General features: G+C 44.2%; 1 protein-coding gene across 1 annotated transcript; it reads right to left on the reverse strand.

Moving 5' to 3' along the window:
• Nucleotides 1–1904: 1904 nt before the first annotated feature.
• On the reverse strand, nt 1905–18489 carry HPD (4-hydroxyphenylpyruvate dioxygenase). The gene is made up of 14 exons (XM_058158721.1): nt 18422–18489; nt 17771–17797; nt 14345–14407; nt 11714–11818; nt 11170–11212; nt 9924–10006; nt 8998–9087; nt 7226–7329; nt 6609–6686; nt 5521–5683; nt 4337–4408; nt 4116–4238; nt 3200–3316; nt 1905–2146 (listed from the first exon to the last, which is right to left on the reverse strand). The coding sequence occupies exons 1-14, from the start codon at nt 18422–18424 to the stop codon at nt 2036–2038; spliced, it is 1182 nt and encodes a 393-aa protein (XP_058014704.1). The 5' UTR covers nt 18425–18489; the 3' UTR covers nt 1905–2035.
• Nucleotides 18490–19959: the final 1470 nt, after the last annotated feature.

Here is a 19959-nt window from a genome sequence, read left to right on the forward strand (position 1 = left end):
ACGCTGAAGATTTTAAAAAAAAAACCCCGAAATGCCAAGATAAGGCTTTGTTTTTTATTTGCCTTTCTGATAACCTTAAATGTGCAAAAAAAAAAAAATCTATTTATTTCAAATGAAGAAATGTGTACAGTCTATTAATGACAACCTAAAATGTATTTAAGCCGATCTACAAGTTTTGTTTCTTTCTTCTTCTTTTTTTTTTGCAAATTAAATTCTTCTTCTTCTTCTTCTATTTTATAATGTTCCTTCTCAACTACCAAGCTAGTATTTGTAGAAGTGACATGGAAATACATATATATATTTACAGCCCAATGGGGCCAAGGTTCTAAAGTGCTTCATTGCACACTCGCAACTCGGTGTGAGCTGCAGGATCACACCCGTCCAGTCAAGGCGGCTGTGTATGGTCAGAGGCAGGTTGGGTGTGTGGTTGTCTCCCTTTCTTGCTGCAGCTGCTCAAATGAGGCAAGAGTTTGGGGGGTAGGAAGAAGCACTCTAAATTAGGGGAGGGTCTCTTGGTCTTGCAGCGGAGGAAAAGACCTCCGCTTTCCGATTCTGTGAAAAGACCAATTTTTAATTTGCAGTGTGGAAAAAAAAAAAAAACCACCTTCTTTAAAAAGAGGGGATTTTTTTAAAAAAAAATGGTTTGCAGTAAACGACCTATATTTTTTATGTTCCTTTCAATAAATAAACAAAGAAATAAATGAATTTTTTTTAAAAAAAGAAAAAGGAATCTCTGCTTTGGAGGTTGAGGATTTTTTAAAGGAAAACGTTCTGTTCCCTTTTGTTTTAAACAACTGTGTAAAAAAAAAAAAAAACCCAACTCTGTAGTTTCTGTGCTTCTAGGTTTCTGTCATCAGTTCTTTGTTTTGAAGAATGTGGTTTGGGTTTTCTTTTTCTTTTTCTTTTGGGTTCCCCCCCCCCTTTTTTTTTGTTTTGTTTTGCTTTGTTGTGGGTGTGTCATTCTGTAAATATTTGTTCATATTTTTTTGTGAATTGAATACTATGTACCATTGTATTATAGTAACTTTTATAAAGCAAACCATAAATATACTGACTTTTCTTATAGAGGATCTGTGCTTGGTTTATTAGCCTGAAAGAAGACGCATTTTGCTTCCTGCCTCTTGTGGCTGGAAGATGATTGGCAGGAAGTGGGAGGGAGTCCACAAGGAGGGTTAAAAAAAATGCCCAAATGACAACTGCACCGTGCAACTCCTTGTTGTTGTTTTTTAGGTTTTAACAATATACAGTACTGCCCAGAGTCGCTCTTTGACGGACTTGTGCGATCTCCAAAATTGACATCCAAGTAAATAAACTAAGGCCATCTCCTTGACCTTCACACTGTCAATTGCCTTTACTTATCATCCTTGTCAATTGATCTCCGAACAGGATAAGGTGGTAGGACCACTGCTCCTAATTTGCTCAGCTGGGCAAGAGAACAAGAGAGGCTCCTGTTCAAAAATTCAATCGATGGTGGGTCTTGATTCCAGAGGTTCTCCTTTTATAAAGAAAACCCACTAAAAAAACCCACCGTATTGTGTAGTTTGCCCGCCAACCAGCCACGATCATCCACCATCGCCCTGGCATTCCGCAACCAATCCTCCCCATCTTTTGTGAGAATATGGCGCACGATGGGTATCAAACTTATTTCTCAAAGACATCCTCAACTTCGCCAACTTGAAGACACGTGGACTTCAACTCCCAGAATTCATGCTGGCTGGCTTGGGAATTCTGGGAGTTGAAGTCCACGCATTTTCAAGTTGCCACAGTTGAGAGACTTCATTAAAAAGAGAAGAAGGCATCACAATTCTATTTTTTCCCCCAGTCCTTCGATGTTGCTATCAGGAGCCATGTCCTCTGTGGTTCGTCTTTCCATCCGTTGTCCCCAAAACAGACACCCCGAGAAGCTCATTTATTTATTTATTTATTTTAATTCGGGGGGGGGGGAGATCAGGCTACAATGGAAGATCGGGGCGTAAACTTTGCCCATCGCATTTTACTCAGATAAAAGATATCTCAATTTGGGGGCTGATGGACGTTACATCAGCTTGGATTCTCCGTCGGGTGTCAAGATGGTCAGGTTGCCTCGAGCATCTTGATCAATTTCAATAGCTTCAAACAGAGACTTGAAGTTTCCTGCTCCAAAGCCCTAAATTTACGAGGAAAAACAAAACCAGGCATAAGTACTAATTTTATTTTATTTTATTTTAATTTTTTTTGCTAACCTAAATACCAACCTGTCTCTGCAGATTATGATAAATAATTTCTTTTCTCTGAAGCTGAAATGTTCTGTTTAGACCCAAAACGGCAGTAAGGGACCCAGTTCTGCATTTCATGAACATATAGACCAGGGGTGAAATGTTCCTGGTTTGGATCGGATCGCCCGATCCGGTAGCGATAGCAGCAGGTGGTTTGGAGACCTGGTAGCAAACATTCCTCCCCCCGCCCGCCATGCCCAGCTATGCCGTGCAATCATCAGAGGGTTGGGTTTTTTTACTTTTAAAAGCATTTTTTCTTCGGCCAAAGAAAAAATGCTTTTAAAAGTAAAAAAAAAAAAAAACCTCTGATGATCAGGCAACGGCTGGGATCACCAGAGGAGCCTTTTAAAAGCATTTTTTCTACAACTTCTTCGGCCAAAGAGGTGCTAGAAAAAATGCTTTTAAAAGGCTCCTCTGGCGATCCCAGCTGAGTTGCCTGATCATCAGAGGCTTTTAAAAGCATTTTTTCTACAACCTCTTCGGCTTCCAAACCCCAGAATTCTTATCCGTGGCCTTATGCCAATGGAATTCTGGGAGTTGGAAGTCCACAAACTCAGAAATGGCCAAGATCAGGGTGCACTGGGCTACAGCGAGAGTCTCCCAACTTGGCAACTTGAAGACTTAACGGAATTCTTCAGTTGAGTTGGGAAGTTGAAGTCCACAAGTCTTCCAAGTTGCCAAGTTTGGAGATCCCTGAGCTAGAACGTCTCCAGATTGGTCAATCAAGTAGCCACCACAGCAGTAGGCTTCAGAAATCCTATCGCCCAACTCCCAGTTGCAATTTCCACAAAACTTCCAAAACTCCTTGGTAATGAAAATTTGCCTCTAGTTTTTGGAAAGCTTGACAGAAGCCGGAGGAGGCCCAAGGGGTGACCTCACAGCATCTCCTCCAAACCAACTGTTCTTCAAAGTAACCTCGAAGGACGCTGCCCTGAGGAACCAACCTCATGGTTGTAGCGCTGGATGACCTCAAGGAAGACTGTCGGCCTATCCTGAACGGGCTTGGTGAAGATTTGAAGCAGGTAGCCCTTCTCGTCAAAGTCAATTAAGATTTTGAGTTCCTTGAAAGAGAACAACAAGAAGCTGAAGGAAGCTGCCAAAGAAATTTGAGTGACTTCATACATTTTGGTTGCATGTCAGAATGAAAACGCAACAGGAAGCTCTCGACCTACGGCCAGAATAGGATCTGTAAAATATGTCATTAAGCAATGCATTAGTTAAGGGAGACAAGCATGATTGTAACCTGCAACATTTCCTGCTGGCTTCCCCATCGACTTTGCTTGTCCAAAGCCAGCTGGGAAGGTCGCAAATAGCGATTGCTATCATAAAATACATATGGGTCACCAAACATCCACATTTTGATCACGTAACCTACAACAGTTGTGTGCGGATAGGTTGCAAGTCCGGTTTTTTTTTAGCACCGTCATAACTTTGCACAGTTGCTAAAGAAATGGTCATTAAGTAAGGAGTATCTGCAAAGCATGCTATTTTTCTTCTCTTCAAAATCTCCTGCGTCTCTCAAACAGATGCAACCAACCTGGTCTCTTTCATTTTGCAAACTGGTTTGAGCATCCAACGAAGTAGAATTGGAGTCGATTCGTCTATTCAATTGAATGTCAGCCTAACAAATATATATAAACCAGGATGATGCATCCACCTTTGAGCAAAAGGGCTCCCATCAAGATGAAGGAACAATAAATCGTAGTTTTTTTTTAATTTCTGTAGCCCTTCTTCCCTTAAGAGGCCTCCCTGATCTTCTTGCTCTCCTCATTTTCTCAAGAATCATCTAAAGTAATAACATCTAACTTACTTCTAACACTCTAACCATGATCCCCACCACTATAATGGAAGGCAACCGACCTCCAGTTTATCAATGCTTTCCTTCACTTTGATCTTGGCTGTCTTCAACCGCTCCCGGAGCTGCTGGTAGTACGTTGCTGGGACGGACATGAATTCCATGCCACGGTCTTTCAAGTTTGTGATCTACATCAGGAGAAGATTCATGACTGTGAAAGATTGACCCCTTCCAAGAAGTTGACATTTTTGGGTGGGAAGGTTTTTAAAGAAACGGACATTCTTACCGAAGTGATGATGTCGGAAGTATTCAGGGCAATGTGCTGGACTCCAGGGCCTCCGTAATAGTCCACGTATTCCTGTGGCACAAAAGAAACCAAGGTGGACCATATGCCAAGATCGCATTCAGGAGCAACATCACTGTATCTACGTCCTTCTGCATTAGTGATGCAGAGCTCTGGTAGCTTAAGTGGGGAGATCACAGCATCACTAGTGCCTGCTCCTGGTTCATTCTGACTTGTGATGTGACTCAGGTAAGAATGTTGGTTTCACGCTCTGAATCCTGGTTTGCTAGGTCTCATCATTGGCTCAGTCCTCCTCATGAAGACGACCAGAGGGCTTCAGGGCAGACCACATACTGTATCTTTCTCCTTCTGATTATCCCACCTGTAATCTTGGCTTGACAACAACCTTGCAAGAGGTTGGAGAAGAGGCCAGCTAGATGAGGATAAAGAAGTAGCAAAAAAATCCCCTCCCTAAACACAACAAGGTCTGTTGTGAGGAGAATTGATGATTCCTGTTGGGTGTTTCCACCCACTCCCACTGCCCACAAAAGTGTTGTGCTCCACCAGCAGCCTGTGGAGCTGGCAGCGGAGTTGGACAGTGAGGAGGCTGGGGAGGAAAATGGGCCAGTCCTGGAATCAGGGGAAGGCCCAGACGAGGACTCTGCGTCAGAGGCAGAGATGGGGCCAGGGCCATCTGGGAGCGATGCACAGACTCCAGAGCCTTCAGAGGCGGACAGCAGAGAGGCAGAGGAACAGGAGGAGCCTGTTCCTAGTGCACGCATGTGAAGAGCTGCCGGAAGGCAAGAGCAGCTAACGCAAAAAGGACGACTTGGGAGTAAGGCCAGGAGATGATTGGCCCCTCCCATAAGGCTTAAAAGAGCAGCAACGGTTCTTGGGCTCTTTGTAGGAAAGCAACGTTGCTACATTTGTTTCGAGTCGGCATCTCTTTTTTCTGAATTTCGTGGGGCTTTGCCAAGAAAAGCCTTTGGCAGGGTGCCAAAGAAGACAAAGGTTTGTGATAAGGCCGAAGGACTTTTTCTGAAGGACTTGCTTTAGAATTAATTTGGACTAAGCTGAGAATGAAGTAATTCTCAGCTGTTCTAATAGAATATGTATGTTTAGGATTGATTGTGTCTGGGAATAACTACTTGGGCCTAGATCACAACAAAAAGTCCGCTTTTTGGTACCTGGATCTGAGATTTCTTCTTGCCCATCGCAGGTTCATTGATGGGCATTCTGATGGTCTCCTCATAATTAGCCATGACAACAGACCGCAGGGCGCTGTATTCAGTGTGCAGCTGTTTGTCGTCCACAGACCAGAAGCGATGGAACTGGAGGATCTTCTGATACCTGTAGGAAAACAGAAACCTTGAGTAGATGCTAAAACCTTCTCATCCCATCCAACATCCTATTGGCCAAGACCTGGGAAATGGCCAAGTTAACCAGGAATTCTGGGAGTTGAAGTCCACCCCGCTTAAAGTGGCTGAGAAACACTGCACCAGGTGTTTATTAGCAATCCTTTAGGAGGAGGAAAATGTGACATTTAGGTCATGTTTACCGTTTCTCCTAAGCTGTCCCTCTCTCTCTCTCTCGTTGAAATACTCTTATTCATTAACTTTAATCAATAATGTTCTTTGCTCAGGAAAGCACAAAGAGAAGGTAGTTGTTATCCAAATAGGGCTCTGATATTTTCCTGAGGAGGCCCAGAGTTTAATATCAAAATCTATTGAAAGTGATGAAGAAACCTTTGACCACGGGAGAAAAGGGTCTTGAAGATCACATAGCAGGCCAAGGGCCTGCCCAGAAAGATCTCCCAAACATTGTCCTGATTGTAGAACTCCGTAATAAAACATTAGCAGGTGAGTTCAACCTTCAGTTATTCAGCTGGTTCAGACCGGTTCACCCAAATCACGGGTGGGCCTGCCTCTATGTCGTCCTATCTAGGGAAATTTTTGAGGCTGGACGCATGTGCAGAAGGGGCGCGTGTGAGCAAAGCGCAGGAGCGGAAAAGGCAGGTGCGGTCAAAAGGCAGGTGCGGTCGCGAACCGGTAACAATATAATGTGCAACCCCACCGCTGCTTCACTTCCTCTAAACCAGCCTTCCTCATCCTGATGCATTAGTACTCCGTGTCTTATCCTTCCTTAACCGACATTCCTAGCTAAGGAAACCTGAACAAGCCTCACCTTCATGTCTACTTGGGTGCCACCAGCTTCAACATCTGCTTTTATTCATTTTAAGGAAGGTTTTTTTAAAAAAAAAAAAATTATATCTCACCATTCTACCACAGAGAGCATTTCCTGGTCGGGCTGATTCCCCACAATGTGATCAATAAAATTCAGTTTTGCAGCAGGTCTGGAAACGAGAAAGAAACGTGACCACGTCATGTTCACCTATCGATCTTCTTCTTCTTCTCCTCTCTCTCTCTCTCTCTCTCCAGTTTCCCCATCCTTGACCTTTACGATTCATTTTCCGTGGGGTGAGGTTTTTTCCCATATCCCTTCTTCTCTACTGAATTGTCCTTCCTCACACACATCTGAGATTGCTTCCACCGACCATTCAGTCAGTTCGAACCGGTTCGCCCAAACTGGTAGCAGAAATCGTGGGAGGCCCCGCTCCTGCTCCCCACCCCAGCTCTATGCCATCCTATTAAGGCACGTTTTTGAGGCCAGGCACATGCGCGGAAGGCCAGCAAAGTTTGCTATTCTGATCTAGGCTTCCTTAGAAAGTATAAAGCCCAATCTTAGTCCCGCAAAACCTCTTTTATTTATACAACTGTAAATTACTTTCATTTACAGTCCGCAAGGCTTTGGAGAGAGAAGCCAGCCATTTTGTCTGCATTGTTGACCCCGGGAGATTTGAAGGCAACATCTAAACAGGCTTTGGATACTTACAGTTTTTTTAAGAGCGGGTCCTTAAAGAGAGGGGCTTCAAATCCAGGTAAGAAGAGACCCTTGTAGTTCTGTTTTTCTATGAGGGTGTGGGTGGTGTCTCCATACTATATTGTCAAAGAAGGAGAAACAACAAGATGATGGCCCTATATATATATATATATATATATATATATATATATGTTTTCTGAGGTTTTCACAGGTGTTTGTATATAGGTCTTTGGTTGTTCGGGTTTTCTCCCGTGTAAAATTGGAAATGTCTTGGCGACGTTTCGACGAAGTCTCATTCGTCATCTTCAGGCTTCAGCTTCGTGCTTCTGGGAGCAATGTGTGATCGCAGCTGTTTCTTCCTTTTAACTGCTTGTGGGGGTTTGAACTGATTGGGTGGGAGCTTGGCTGTGCTCTGATTGGATGGGGTTTTTTCTGTGCTCTGATTGGCTGGGGGTGTGTCCTGTGTTGGTGGGGGCTTGGTTGTGCTCAGTCTAGTCTGTGCTGCAGGGGGATTTGAGCTGGTGAGCTGCATAGCTGTTGTTTGGCTTTGTGGTCGTGCTTTGTGGTCCTGATTGGGTGGGAGCTTGGCACCCCCAGCCAATCAGAGCACAAAAAAACCCCCAGCCAATCAGAGCACAGCCAAGCTCCCACCCAATCAGTTCAAACCCCCACTAGCAGTTAAAAGGAAGAAACAGCTGCGATCATACATTGCTCCCAGAAGCACGAAGCTGAAGCCTGAAGATGACGAATGAGACTTCGTCGAAACGTCGCCAAGACACTTCCAATTTGACACGGGAGAAAACCCGAACAACCAAAGACCTACATATATATATTGGTCAAAAGCTCAGACTTTGCTCTATCTGGATTTGAGGGAACCGAAGTTCTTTAGCAAACAGATCACCCAGCATCGGAGGAGACCATCTTGTGAAGCAAAAGTGAAATCCAGCAGGTTCTGACAGGTTCTGGAGAACAGGTAGCGGAAATTTTGAGCAGTTCAGAAAATACCGGCAAATACCACCTCGGGCTGGCCCCAGAGTGGAGTGGGGAATGGAGATTTTGCAATATCCTTCCCCCAGAAGTGGGGAGGGAATGGGGATTTTGCAGTAACCTTCCCCTGGAGTGGGGCGGGAATGGAGATTTTGCAATATCCTTCCTCTGCCACGCCCCACAAGCCACAGCCACAGAACCGGTAGTTTAAAAAAAATTGGATTTCACCCCTGCTGTGAAGCCAGACCATCTCAAAGCAGGGGGCTTCCTTCCTTACAGCATTTGCATTCCCCATTTTTGTACCAAGCAATGGGGACAACCTACAGCAGGGGTCTCCAACCTTGGCAACTTTAAGACTTGTGGACTTCAACTCCAAGAATTCCTCAGCCAGCAAACTCTGGGAGTTGAAGTCCACAAGTCTTAAAGTTGCCAAGGTTGGAGACCTCTGACCTACAGCAAAACTCTCCAAGCTACCAAGCTAAAGAGAGTCAGTTTTGCTCCTCACCGATTCTCGGCCCACCTTTAACATCTCCCAGTCTTTCTTTAATGCTTGTTCATCTTAAAACAACCCCCAGTTTATTAATATTTGCATAGTTTTTCTCAGGTTTGGCCTCTTCCACGTCTACCCAGCACAATCCTCACCCTTTCCGACTGTCTAGAACTGTCGAGAAGGTTCAGGCCAACTCATGACAAGAATGCCCAGCTAGAGAAGACCTTCCCACCCAACCTAACCACCATTGCCCCAGCTCCTGCCTTCTTCCTCTCTCTCCTTTGGAACTTTCCTCCGAAGCCCTCACCGTTTGCACGATCGCAAACTTTACTTTCCCGTGCTTGTCTTCTTCTGTCCAGGGCTCTCGCAATATACGGGCTCCACGTTCCCGAGCTTTCTGAATGGAGGACGGGAGAACGAAGTAAGATCAGACAGATCAGCCAGTAGGCTGGTGTGAGAACTGGCAAACTTCCCAATGCTGGGCATGTTTGGCTTCAATATTGCTAATACATAATAATAATAATAATAATAATAATAATAATAATAATAATAATAATAATAATAATAATAATAATAATAATAATAATAATAATAATAATAATATTGGTAATACTCAATACTGCCCTCAGCTTCCCTTGTAGACAATGTTTCTCAACCTTGACCACTTTAAGAAGAATGGACTTCAACTCCCAGAATTCTGGGAGTTGAAGTCCACCCACTTAAAATAGTCAAGGTTGAGAAACATTGACTTAAAGCATTGGTTCAACCAACTCCACCAACCATAGAGTTTTTTCTCTAGAGAAGCCAGACCCTGAAGAATTCTGGGAGTTGAAGTCCACACCTCTTTAAATGGTCAAGGTCGAGAAACACTGGCTTCAAGCATTGGATAAACCAATCCACTGAGCTCCACCAACCATAGAGTCTGCTCTCTAGAGAGGGCAGACCCTGGGGAATTCTGGGAATTGAAGTCCAGACCTCTTAAATTCTGGGAGTGGAAGTCCAGACCACACCTTCCTTACAATCACCTTCAATTTAGCTATCCTATCTCTAGGCAGGTGGGGCCCACAATCCATTGCAGCTGCCCCTCTGCTTAATTTTCCATTTACGGCGTCCATAGATGGCCCAAATTTCTTCTCTGACCCTCGAAACTGGCATTCGGTGGAGGGAACCTGCAAATTCCCATGAAAGCAACCTCTTGAATGTGCCCCAAAAGACTTTCCGGCTTGGATTTACCTGCACGATGGAATCGCAGTCTTCCACTTCAAAGGCAATATCTCTGACGCCATCTCCGTGCTGCATTAAGTGTCGTCCCATTTCTACGTGGACCGAAAAAGGGGAGTCAACATGCATATTATGATTTTTTTAGAATAGAAGAGAATAGAAGAGAATTTTTTTATTGGCCAAGTGTGATTGGACACACAAGAAATTTGTCTTGGTGCATATGCTCTCAGTGTACATAAAAAGAAAAGATACCTTCATCAAGGTACAACATTTACAACACAATTGATGGTCAATATATCAATATAAATCATAAGGATTGCCAGCAACAAAGTTACAGTCATACAGTCATAAGTGGAAGGAGATGGGTGATGGGAACGATGAGAAAATTAATAGTAGTGCAGATTTAGTAAATAGTTTGACAGTGTTGAAGGAATTATTTGTTTAGCAGAGTGATGGCCTTCGGGAAAAAACTGTCCTTGTGTCTAGTTGTTCTGGTGTGCAGTGCTCTATAGCGTTGTTTTGAGGGTAGGAGTTGAAACAGTTTATGTCCTGGATGTGAGAGATCAGCAGCAGCTTTACGTCCCATTCAGAGGGACCCAAAGTTTCTGCCAGCAAAAATTTCTGCCCGCCCTCATTAATACAGCCGCTTCCACCAAGAACGGCCAAATTTATTATCTGAGAAGTAACTAAACAATAACTGGCTAACTAGACAGTAGTCACATAGAAAAGAAGCACTTCACATGTGCTGATCTGAACATGGTCCAGAGGTCTGTTAATTGCTGGTACAATATTTCCTTATTAATTAAAATTATTTATTAAATTTATATGCCGCCCATCTGAAGCTACAAAAAGGAATACCTTACAAGAAGCAATACTGTGTTTCCCCGAAAATACCCCTGATAATAAGCCCAGTCGGGCTTTTGAGCACATGCGCTAAAATAAGCCCTCCCATAAATAAGCCCTCCCAAAAAATAAACCCACCCTGAAAATATTTAAACGCATGTGCAGCCGGTCCCCGCCATTTCCTCTGGTTAGGGTTAGGGAGGCAGAGCTGGAAATCAGATAAGACGGCAAGAGGAGCCCCATCTTGCTCCACACACCCCAAAATAATAAGACCTCCCCGAAAATAAGGCCAAGCGCTTATTTCGGGGTTCAAAAAAAATATAAGACAGAGTCTTATTTTCAGAGGAACATGGTAATAATAATATCAACAACAATATCAACAATAATAATATGGTAATACTAGTTTTAAGTTTACCTTCATTTCCAGGGTTAAGGGCCGAGGAGAAAACAAATATAATCTGGAAATAAGCATAATAAAGAAGGAATTAATACCCTCCCTCTAAGGCACACAATGAACGGACGGTCACAAATTTCCTTCTATCACTTCAAAGGGGAAGAGGGAAGCGTTCATCGAGTTTCTGAGATAATCGCCAAGGTTAACGAAGATTGTTAATTAATTAACCCAGGAATTAATATTAACCTCCTGCTTTTCTAGAGATTACCTTTTTTTGCAAGATCTCTTTTGAAAGATAAGAAGAGCCAGAAGAGGGGATTAATATGATGGAAAGAACTGTTTGAAGGCTTCGGATTTTGAATCCTCCTCCTCCTTCTACTACCTGCTGTCCAAGTGTCTGACCTTGGTTCCCAACCAAGAAAGAAATTATTGAGTGAAGCAGCCAATTGTCGGCAGCTCTCCAGACCTCAAAGGACATCCAGAGTCCGTCTCTCTTCATTGAGATACACAACACGATAGTATTTTCTTTCGTCAAGTAGTGATATTATTTTTCTGGGCCTCTTACCTTATCCTGCTTGACAGCGTGGGAAACCACATCTCGGCTGCCGGTTTCCAAGCCTCGGTAGGCCAGTTCTTCAAACCCCATTTTGTTGCAGTAAAACGATGCAGCCTTGAGACAGAGAGGGAAGCTGCATTAGATGAGGGTCCTTTTAACTCCATCTCCCCTCACTCGTAGGAGGGAGAGAAATTGATTGCAACCACTGTAAAGATTGGAAGTCCTTCCCTTCCCTTCCCTTCCCTTCCCTTTCCCTTCCTTTCTCTTCCCTTCCCTTCTTCCTTTCCTTTCCTTTCCTTCCCTTCCCTTCCCTTTCCCTTCCTTTCTCTTCCCTTCCCTTCTTCCTTCCCTTTCCTTTCCTTCCCTTTCCCTTCCTTTCTCTTCCCTTCCCTTCTTCCTTCCCTTTCCTTTCCCTTCCCTTTCTCTCTTCCTTTCCTTCCCTACTTCCTTCCCTACCCTTTCCCTTCCTTTCTCTTCTTCCTTTCCCTTCCCTTCCCTTCTCTTCGCTTCCTTTCTCTTCCCTTTCTTCCTCTCCCTGCCTTTCCTTTCCTTTCCTTTCCTTTCCTTTTCTTTCCCTTCCCTTTCATTCCATTTCCCTTTTGCCTCTGTCCCTCTCCTTCCTTCCTTCCTTCCTTCCTTCCTTCCTTCCTTCCTTCCTTCCTTCCTTCCTTCCTTCCCTTTTTTCCTTCTTTTCCCCTTTCCTTGTTTGCCCTGTTTTCTCTATTTTTTCTTTTCTCTTTCTTGTTTAATTTCACTCTGTATAACGTCCTGTTTGTCTTTTACTGGTGTGAAAATTATATACTAAAAAACTTCCTTCCCCTCCCTCCTCAAAAAAAAATATGGCTTTGCCACAGTCCTTATATTATTCTGTGTTCTTTGTTTCATATCCAAGGGCTTTTTTCCTTGTTTTGCTTGTGAGTAACACTTGCTTTCTCTTCCCGCCGGCATTAGCCCATCGCCTCTGTTAGCTTCAACGGCTCACAACGGTTCTGTGGTTTTTGCACATTCCAAAGCACACCTTCTAAAGGTTGCCAGCTTTTTTTGGGCAGGTGGGCTGTCTTTGTGTCTAAGGATCTCTTGAGTTTTCCCATGTCTGGCTCCCAATGTTATTTGCATTGGCGGGGATGAACTCAAGAATTCCATTCATGGAAGATTTCAAACCCCAATTCCTTGGCCAACTGTGCCTTTTGCCTTGATTAATGGCGATGCCTAAGGCTTAGGAATAAACTCCGGCTGGAACATGCATGGATTGGTGCTGCAGATCTACACAATATTTACTTTGCAATCTCACACAAATCTTGCTGCTAAAACCAAGTCATTCCTTTGGTTGAGCCTTTCCCATCTCCAAATAGAAAGAGAGAGGAGAGGAGAGGAAATAGAAAATAAGAATGGAATGGAATGGAATTCAGGGGAGGAGAGGAGGGGAGGGGAGGGGAGGGGAGGAGAGGAGAGGAGAGAGGATAGAAAATAAGAATGAAATGAAATGGAATTTGGGGGAGGAGAGGAGAAGAGGAGGAGAGAGAATAGAAAAAAAGAATGGAATAGAATGGAATTCGGGGGAGGAGAGAAGAGAAGGGGAGGAGAGGAGAGGAGAGAATTCTTTATTGGCCAAGTGTGATTGGACACACAAGGAATTTGTCTCCAGTGTACATACAAGTAACAAGTGATAAATCATGATCATAATAAAATACATTCATCATAATCATAAGTGATAGTCATAGGATACTAAACAAGCAGTCAACATAAACCATACTAGTAAGGATACCAAATGCAACAATTAATATAAATTGTTAGCCAAATGAGTCAGAAAGGGGGGAGAGAAGGAGGGAGGGAGGGAGGGACGGAGAGAACCTAAGGTAAGCGGAGGAATCAGTTCCCATCATCCCCGATCCTTCACCTTGCTGGTTGACCCTGATAGGCGCTGCAGCAGTTCCATCACTTGCGTCCCATAGTTCCCGCCCCAGACGAGATGCGATGCGCAGTTTTGGAGACTCCAGATTCAAACACCCCCTCGGCCACTTTGCAAACAATACCCCACCAAACTCTGTGTGTGAGACTTTTTTTTTCTTCCCCTTTTCCCTCCTCGCTCCCCTTTCCCCTAATGTCTTGCCTTTGGAATCCGGGGCCTACGGAAAAAGCCCAGCGTGTTCTTGATCTGGGAAACATTTGGGGCCAAGCTGAGCTTACTGAAAGCCACTTGGCAGCGGTGGGCCGTGGCATCGGGGATCAATTATCCACCCCGCCAGAAGGAAAGAAACGGGAACAGCTTCAGCCTGCCTCCCTCGGCTGTCCCCCAGGGAAATGGGCCGATTGCAAACCCCCATAAGATGTGGGGGTGGGTGGGGGGAGACCCTGCAGGGTTTAAGCCTGACGAGGTGGCCGTGTTGGTGTGGGTGTTTGCGTGTGTGCGTGCATCCCCCCCCCCCGGTTTGGCCAGCCCTGGGTTGCACCGGGCAGCGCATGTCTCCGTAACAGCCAAGCGCAAACCCTAAATCAAATGCAAGTGGTGTTTTTTTTGGGGGGGGGGAACATCCTTCCTTCCCCACCTTCTCACCCTCCAATGGAAAAGCAGCCGAGGTTCATCCCAGCCAAGCAGAGGAACCGCCCCCACCCCCAGTGGGGCATCTGCTCCAGGCTTACCTGCTTGGCATTGCCAACCCAGAAAGTCAAGGAGTGGAAGTGCAGGAATCGCCCTCGGGCCGGCTGAAGGAGAAAGAAAGACAACGGCAATCGCACGTAGACTTATAGACCGCTTCGCAGTGCTTTCCAGCCCTCTCTCTAAGCGGTTTAACAAGACAGCCCTCGTTTTACCCACCTCGGAAGGACGGAAGGCTGAATCATCCTTGAGCCAGTGAGAATCGAACTGCTGGCAGTGGGCAGAATTAGCCTTTCTAACTACTGCACAGGAAGGAAGGAAGGAAGGAAGGAAGGAAGGGAGGGAGGAAGGAAGGGAGGGAGGGAGGGAGGGAGGGAGGAAGGAAGGAAGGAAGGAAGGAAGGACGGACTAGCAATAGCACTTAGTTACCGCTTCTTAGTGCTTTCCAGCCCTCTCTAAGCAGTTTAACAAGACAGCCTCTTGCCCCCAACAATCTGGGCCCTCATTTTACCTACCTCGGAAGGAGGGAAGGCTGAGTCAACCTTGAGCCAGTCAGAATCGAACTGCTGGCAGTGGGCAGAATTAGCCTTTCTAACTACTGCACAGGAAGGAAGGAAGGAAGGAAGGAAGGAAGGGAGGGAGGGAGGGAGGGAGGGAGGGAAGGAGAGAGGAAGGAAGGAAAGAAGGAAGGAAGGAAGGAAGGACTAGCAATAGCACTTAGTTACCGCTTCTTAGTGCTTTCCATTTAACAAGACAGCCTCTTGCCCCCAACAATCTGGGCCCTCATTTGACCCACCTTGGAAGGACGGAAGGCTGAGTCAACCTTGAGCCAGTCAGAATCGAACTGCTGTCAGTGGGCAGAATTAGCCTTTCTAACTACTGCACAGGAAGGAAGGAAGGACTAGCAATAGCACTTAGATACCGCTTCACAATGCTTTCCAGCCCTCTCTAAGCGGTTTAACAAGACAGCCTCTTGCCCCCCAACGATCTGGGTCCTCATTTTACCCACCTCGGAAGGAGGGAAGGATTGAGTTAATAGCAATAGCAATAGCACTTACTTATAGGGCAGGGGGTTACGACTCTCGCTGATCTGGGGGCAGCCAAGCGGGATTCCCAGGGGTCCCACCAGAGAGAAGGTTGAAACTACAGACATGATATCTGAACAAACCCAGTCCAGTTTCTTGTCCTTATTTCTCAGGATGGCCGTTGGATGAAGACCTCGATGGGGTCCTTGGGGGCTCACTGATCTAGGGGTTTTCTTGCAGGCGTTTCACGACCCAACAAGGGAACATCACGCGTGCTAGAAGGGAGTGGGGCTTGCTCATCATTAGTATATACAAATAAAAGCACCCTTCCCTTCTAGCACAGATGATGCTCCCTAGTTGGGTCATGAAAACTGAGCCGAGCTCAGAGAACACTACAGTCGTCCTCCTCCTCCTGTCTGCAAGCCCCACTCCCTTTTAGCCCTGATGATGTTACCTAGTTGGGTCATGAAACGTCTATAAGAAAACCACCAAGCTCAGAGAGAGCTAAGGATCCCACAATTCAACCCCGAGCTACAAATCTTCTCTTCTATTAGAAGAATTCCATTCCCCGCCCCCCCCCTGCCCCCCCAAAATGTCCCCAAGACATCCAGACTAGAGCGGCCTATTGAAGCTGGCTTGCTTTCAGCTTGGCTGAATCCAGCGGTGACTTGCACCCCTGTATTTGCATGCATTTTGCTGCCTGGACTGGCAAGGCTTCTGATAACCTTTGCTAGGTTAAAGATCAAGTCAACTGGAAAATATTTACCCAGCTCTTACGCAGGAAGAGGGGTGCCAGTTAACCCTTGAGCAACGCTTTTAAAAGAAGAGCCCATTTTTATTTTTATTTTTAACCAATCACCTGCTTTCGCTCCCAAACTGGCTGATTCTGACATTACCTAAAAGCTGGGTTTAGAGTTTACCCAAAGCCAGGTTGCCTGTTTGCAAACTCCAGGCAAAGTTCAACCTTTCCGAAAGGCTCATCCGTTTTAGGAGGTTTGTTCAATTTGTCTGTCAGAGCCAGCGCCAGAGGCCGCTCCAGTTAACATAACATAACATAACATAACATAACATAACATAACATAACATAACATAACATAACATAACATAACATAACATAACATAACATAACATAACATAACATAACATAACATAACATAACATCAGAGTTGGAAGGGACCTTGGAGGCCTTCTAGTCCAACCCCCTGCCCAGGCAGGAAACCCTACACCATCTCAGTCAGATGGTTATCCAACATTTTCTTAAAAATTTCCAGTGTGGGAGCATTCACAACTTCTGAAGGCAAGTCGTTCCACTTATTAATTGTTCTAACTGTCAGGAAATTTCTCCTTAGTTCTAAGTTGCTTCTTTCTTTGATCAGTTTCCACCCATTGCTTCTTGTTCTACCCTCAGGTGCTTTGGAGAACAGCCCGACTCCCTCTTCTTTGTGGCAACCCCTGAGATATTGGAACACAGCTATCATGTCTCCCCTAGTCCTTCTTTTTGTTAAACTAGACATACCCAGGTCCTGCAACCGTTCTTCATATGTTTTAGCCTCCAGTCCCCTAATCATCTTTGTTGCTCTTCTCTGCACTCTTTCTAGAGTCTCAACATCTTTTTTACATTCAGTTATTTTTCACATTCAGGAGAAGTTTGTTGAATTAACCACAACTGGGGGTGGCTTCCATAAACCAAGATTTCCAAACAATGGTGGCTGATTTCACAATACGCGAAGCCAGCACGAAATGATGACGATATGATGACGATTTTTTTTGCTTTGGCTGTTTTGCACACTCAGTTGCCGATTTCCAGAATGGCAAGCTAAACCTGGATGGAAAATCACCAAAAAAAAAAACACACCAAAAAACCCATGTCTAAGCCTCTTTACAACCTCCAACACTGATGTGATAAGCTTGCAGTATTAGCCATTCATTCTAATGCATAATTCAATTGTGCAGACAGAAATCTGGAATTCGTTACTTGTCCCAGATCAGGGTACATTCATTGGCTGAGCCAGCTTTGAGTAATGTGTGGAAAAGTCATAGTTCTAATGAGAACCAGATTAAATAAAAGATAAATGTGGGGTGTTGTTGCTGTTTTTTCTTCAATAGATATAAAATTGAAACCACAATTGAAACCTCTTTTTATATCGGCACAGTCTTATAGCAACATACGTTGCTTGCTAAGAAAGATTTTGACAAGTTTTCTTATGCCTAAGGAAAAAAAAGGCATTATTTTTAAACAGGCTTTTTACCTAGTCTGTTTCACTGCATTTGGGATTCCAATATGAGCCATGTTTTAAAGGATAAATAGTTATTTATTGAATCAACTGGTAGGCACGTTCAAAAGAAGAAACTCGCACCCAAATTAAATAAACAAACAATTCAAAACATCCTTAAAAATGCCAAACAAAACATTTAAGAAGAACATAATATTTAAAGTGAGCTTACCTTTTCTCCTTTATCTGTATAGGTTGTCTGGGAGGAAAAAAAAGAATAAAACATGGATTTTTTAAAAAAAATTACCCAAAAAAAAAGAAAAAGAAAGAAAAGACGAAGCGAAACAAAAACTTATTAACCAAGTGAGTTTAAACATTTTTAAGGATAGTAAACCTCTATTAAGTGCAAATATCATGCAGATTTGAACATTTACTTTTTGACAAATAGTTTTATACAGCTAGAATTTAGCCAAGCCTAGACTGTGGTATATTCAGTCATTAAAAAAAAAACACCTTATAAATCTAACAATTCTCCAAGACGCCTTGACACTTTTGTGAAAAGAAGAGTTTAGCCGCAAAATTGAGATATCCATGGGATGCTGCAGGTTTGAACGGCGTCTTCAACTGTGTTTGCCAGTTTTATAGAAGGGAAAAGCAAAGCGCCCATCTGCTATAAAGCAAGTATAATATTGAGCAAGATAATGGCAACCATTTGGGAGAACGTTAATAATTCAACATTCGACGTACAGTTTAAGAAAATATAGAGCATTGCGAGAATGGGTCAACAGAGCTTAGAATCCATCTTCCAGAGAACGGAAGTAAACATCCTGTGAAAAAGTTATTGAAAAAGAGAAAAAAAGGGTCTAAAACTTGGGACCCTCACCATTTTGGGTTTTTTCCTTGGAGCAGCAGAAAGTGAGAAGGCGGAAAGAGGCAGAGAGACAGTGTGGAAATCTTTTGAATTGTAGAAGAGGAGGAGGGCCCCAGCTCCTCCCCACATCTCCTCCTCCTCTTCCCAGATGTACATTTCAACTTTTTAAACACAACTCTGGATATTTCTCTTTTTAAAAAAAAAAATTAAATACACAAACATTTAATAATAATAATACCAGAGTTGGAAGGGACCTTGGAGGTCTTCTAGTCCAACCCCCTGCCCAGGCAGGAAACCCTACACTACTTCAGACAAATGGTTATCCAACATTTTCTTAAAAACTTCCAGTGTTGGAGCAATCGCAACTTCTGGAGGCAAGTTGTTCCACATTAATTGTTCTCACCGTCAGGAAATTTCTCCTTAGTTCTAAGTTGCTTCTCTCCTTGATTAATTTCCAGCTGTTGCTTCTTGTTCTACCCTCAGGTGCTTTGGAGAATAGCTTGACTGCCTCTTCTTTGGGGCAGCCCCTGAGATATTGGAACACTGCTATCATGTCTCCCCTGGTCCTTCTTTTCATTAAAATAGAAATACGCAGTTCCAGCAACTGTTCTTCATATGTTTTAGCCTCCAGTCCCCTAATCCTCTTTCTTGCTCTTCTCTGCACTCTTTTAGCACTCAGAAAGTGGCCTCTCTGCAGCTTGGTATGGCAAACTGGGCTCCATGCTGGCTAGGAGATTCTGGGGTTTGAAGCCCACACATCTTCAAGTTGCCAAGGTTGAGAAACGTTCTTGTAGAGGCAGGTACCACCTTGTAGGTAGGTAGGTGTCACCAGAGTGAGGAGGAGGAGGAGAAAAGGAGGAAGAAGGAAGGGGAGAGGGAGAGGGAGAGGGAGAAGGAGGAGGAGGAGGAGAAGAAGAAGAAGAAGAAGAAGAAGAAGAAGAAGAAGAAGAAGAAGAAGAAGAAGAAGAAGAAGAAGAAGAAGAAGAAGAAGAAGAAGGGGAAGGGGAAGGGGAAGGGGAAGGGGAAGGGGAAGGGGAAGGGGAAGGGGAAGGGGAAGAAGAAGAAGAAGAGGAGGAGGAGGAGGAGGAGGAGAGGTGAAGAAGAAGAAAAGAAGAAGAAGAAGAAGGAGGAGGCGGAGGAGGAGGAGGCGGAGGAGTATTCTACTATTCTCCTTTGGAGGCCAGACAAGGTTTCCAAAGGAGAATAGTACGACAGGTATATGATGCATTTATAGAAGAATGCTATTTACAAGCGAAGCCATCACAACAGGTTTCGAAACTGAACATAAATCAAGGCCAGGTTCATTACTACAAATATTTCTCCAGAGGGTAATTATGTCAACTCTCAGCAACCGCCTTTCTCCTCCTGCTAAGCAGGGACCAACCCAATAGATAGGTAGTTAGGGAGAATTCTTTATTGGCCAAGTGTGATTGGGCACACAAGGAATTTGTCTTTGGTGCATATCCTCTCAGTGTAATGGGGGCCTTTCCCTAAGAACCTTGGCTAGAGATACGGGCAAAATGTCTCCATTCAGAAAGAAATCCAGGATT

The sequence above is a fragment of the Ahaetulla prasina genome, chromosome 15 (genome assembly GCF_028640845.1).
Source record: "Ahaetulla prasina isolate Xishuangbanna chromosome 15, ASM2864084v1, whole genome shotgun sequence".
NCBI classification, from domain to species: domain Eukaryota; kingdom Metazoa; phylum Chordata; class Lepidosauria; order Squamata; family Colubridae; genus Ahaetulla; species Ahaetulla prasina.

Excerpts from the sequence above, each read along its gene's own strand:
- HPD (XM_058158721.1), bottom strand. Across the intron at positions 11,819-14,344 it reads GGGTTGGCAATGCCAAGCAG|GCTGCATCGTTTTACTGCAA; the intron begins GTAAGCCTGGAG and ends CTCTGTCTCAAG. Across the intron at positions 5,684-6,608 it reads ATGCTCTCTGTGGTAGAATG|GTATCAGAAGATCCTCCAGT; the intron begins GTGAGATATAAT and ends GTTTTCCTACAG.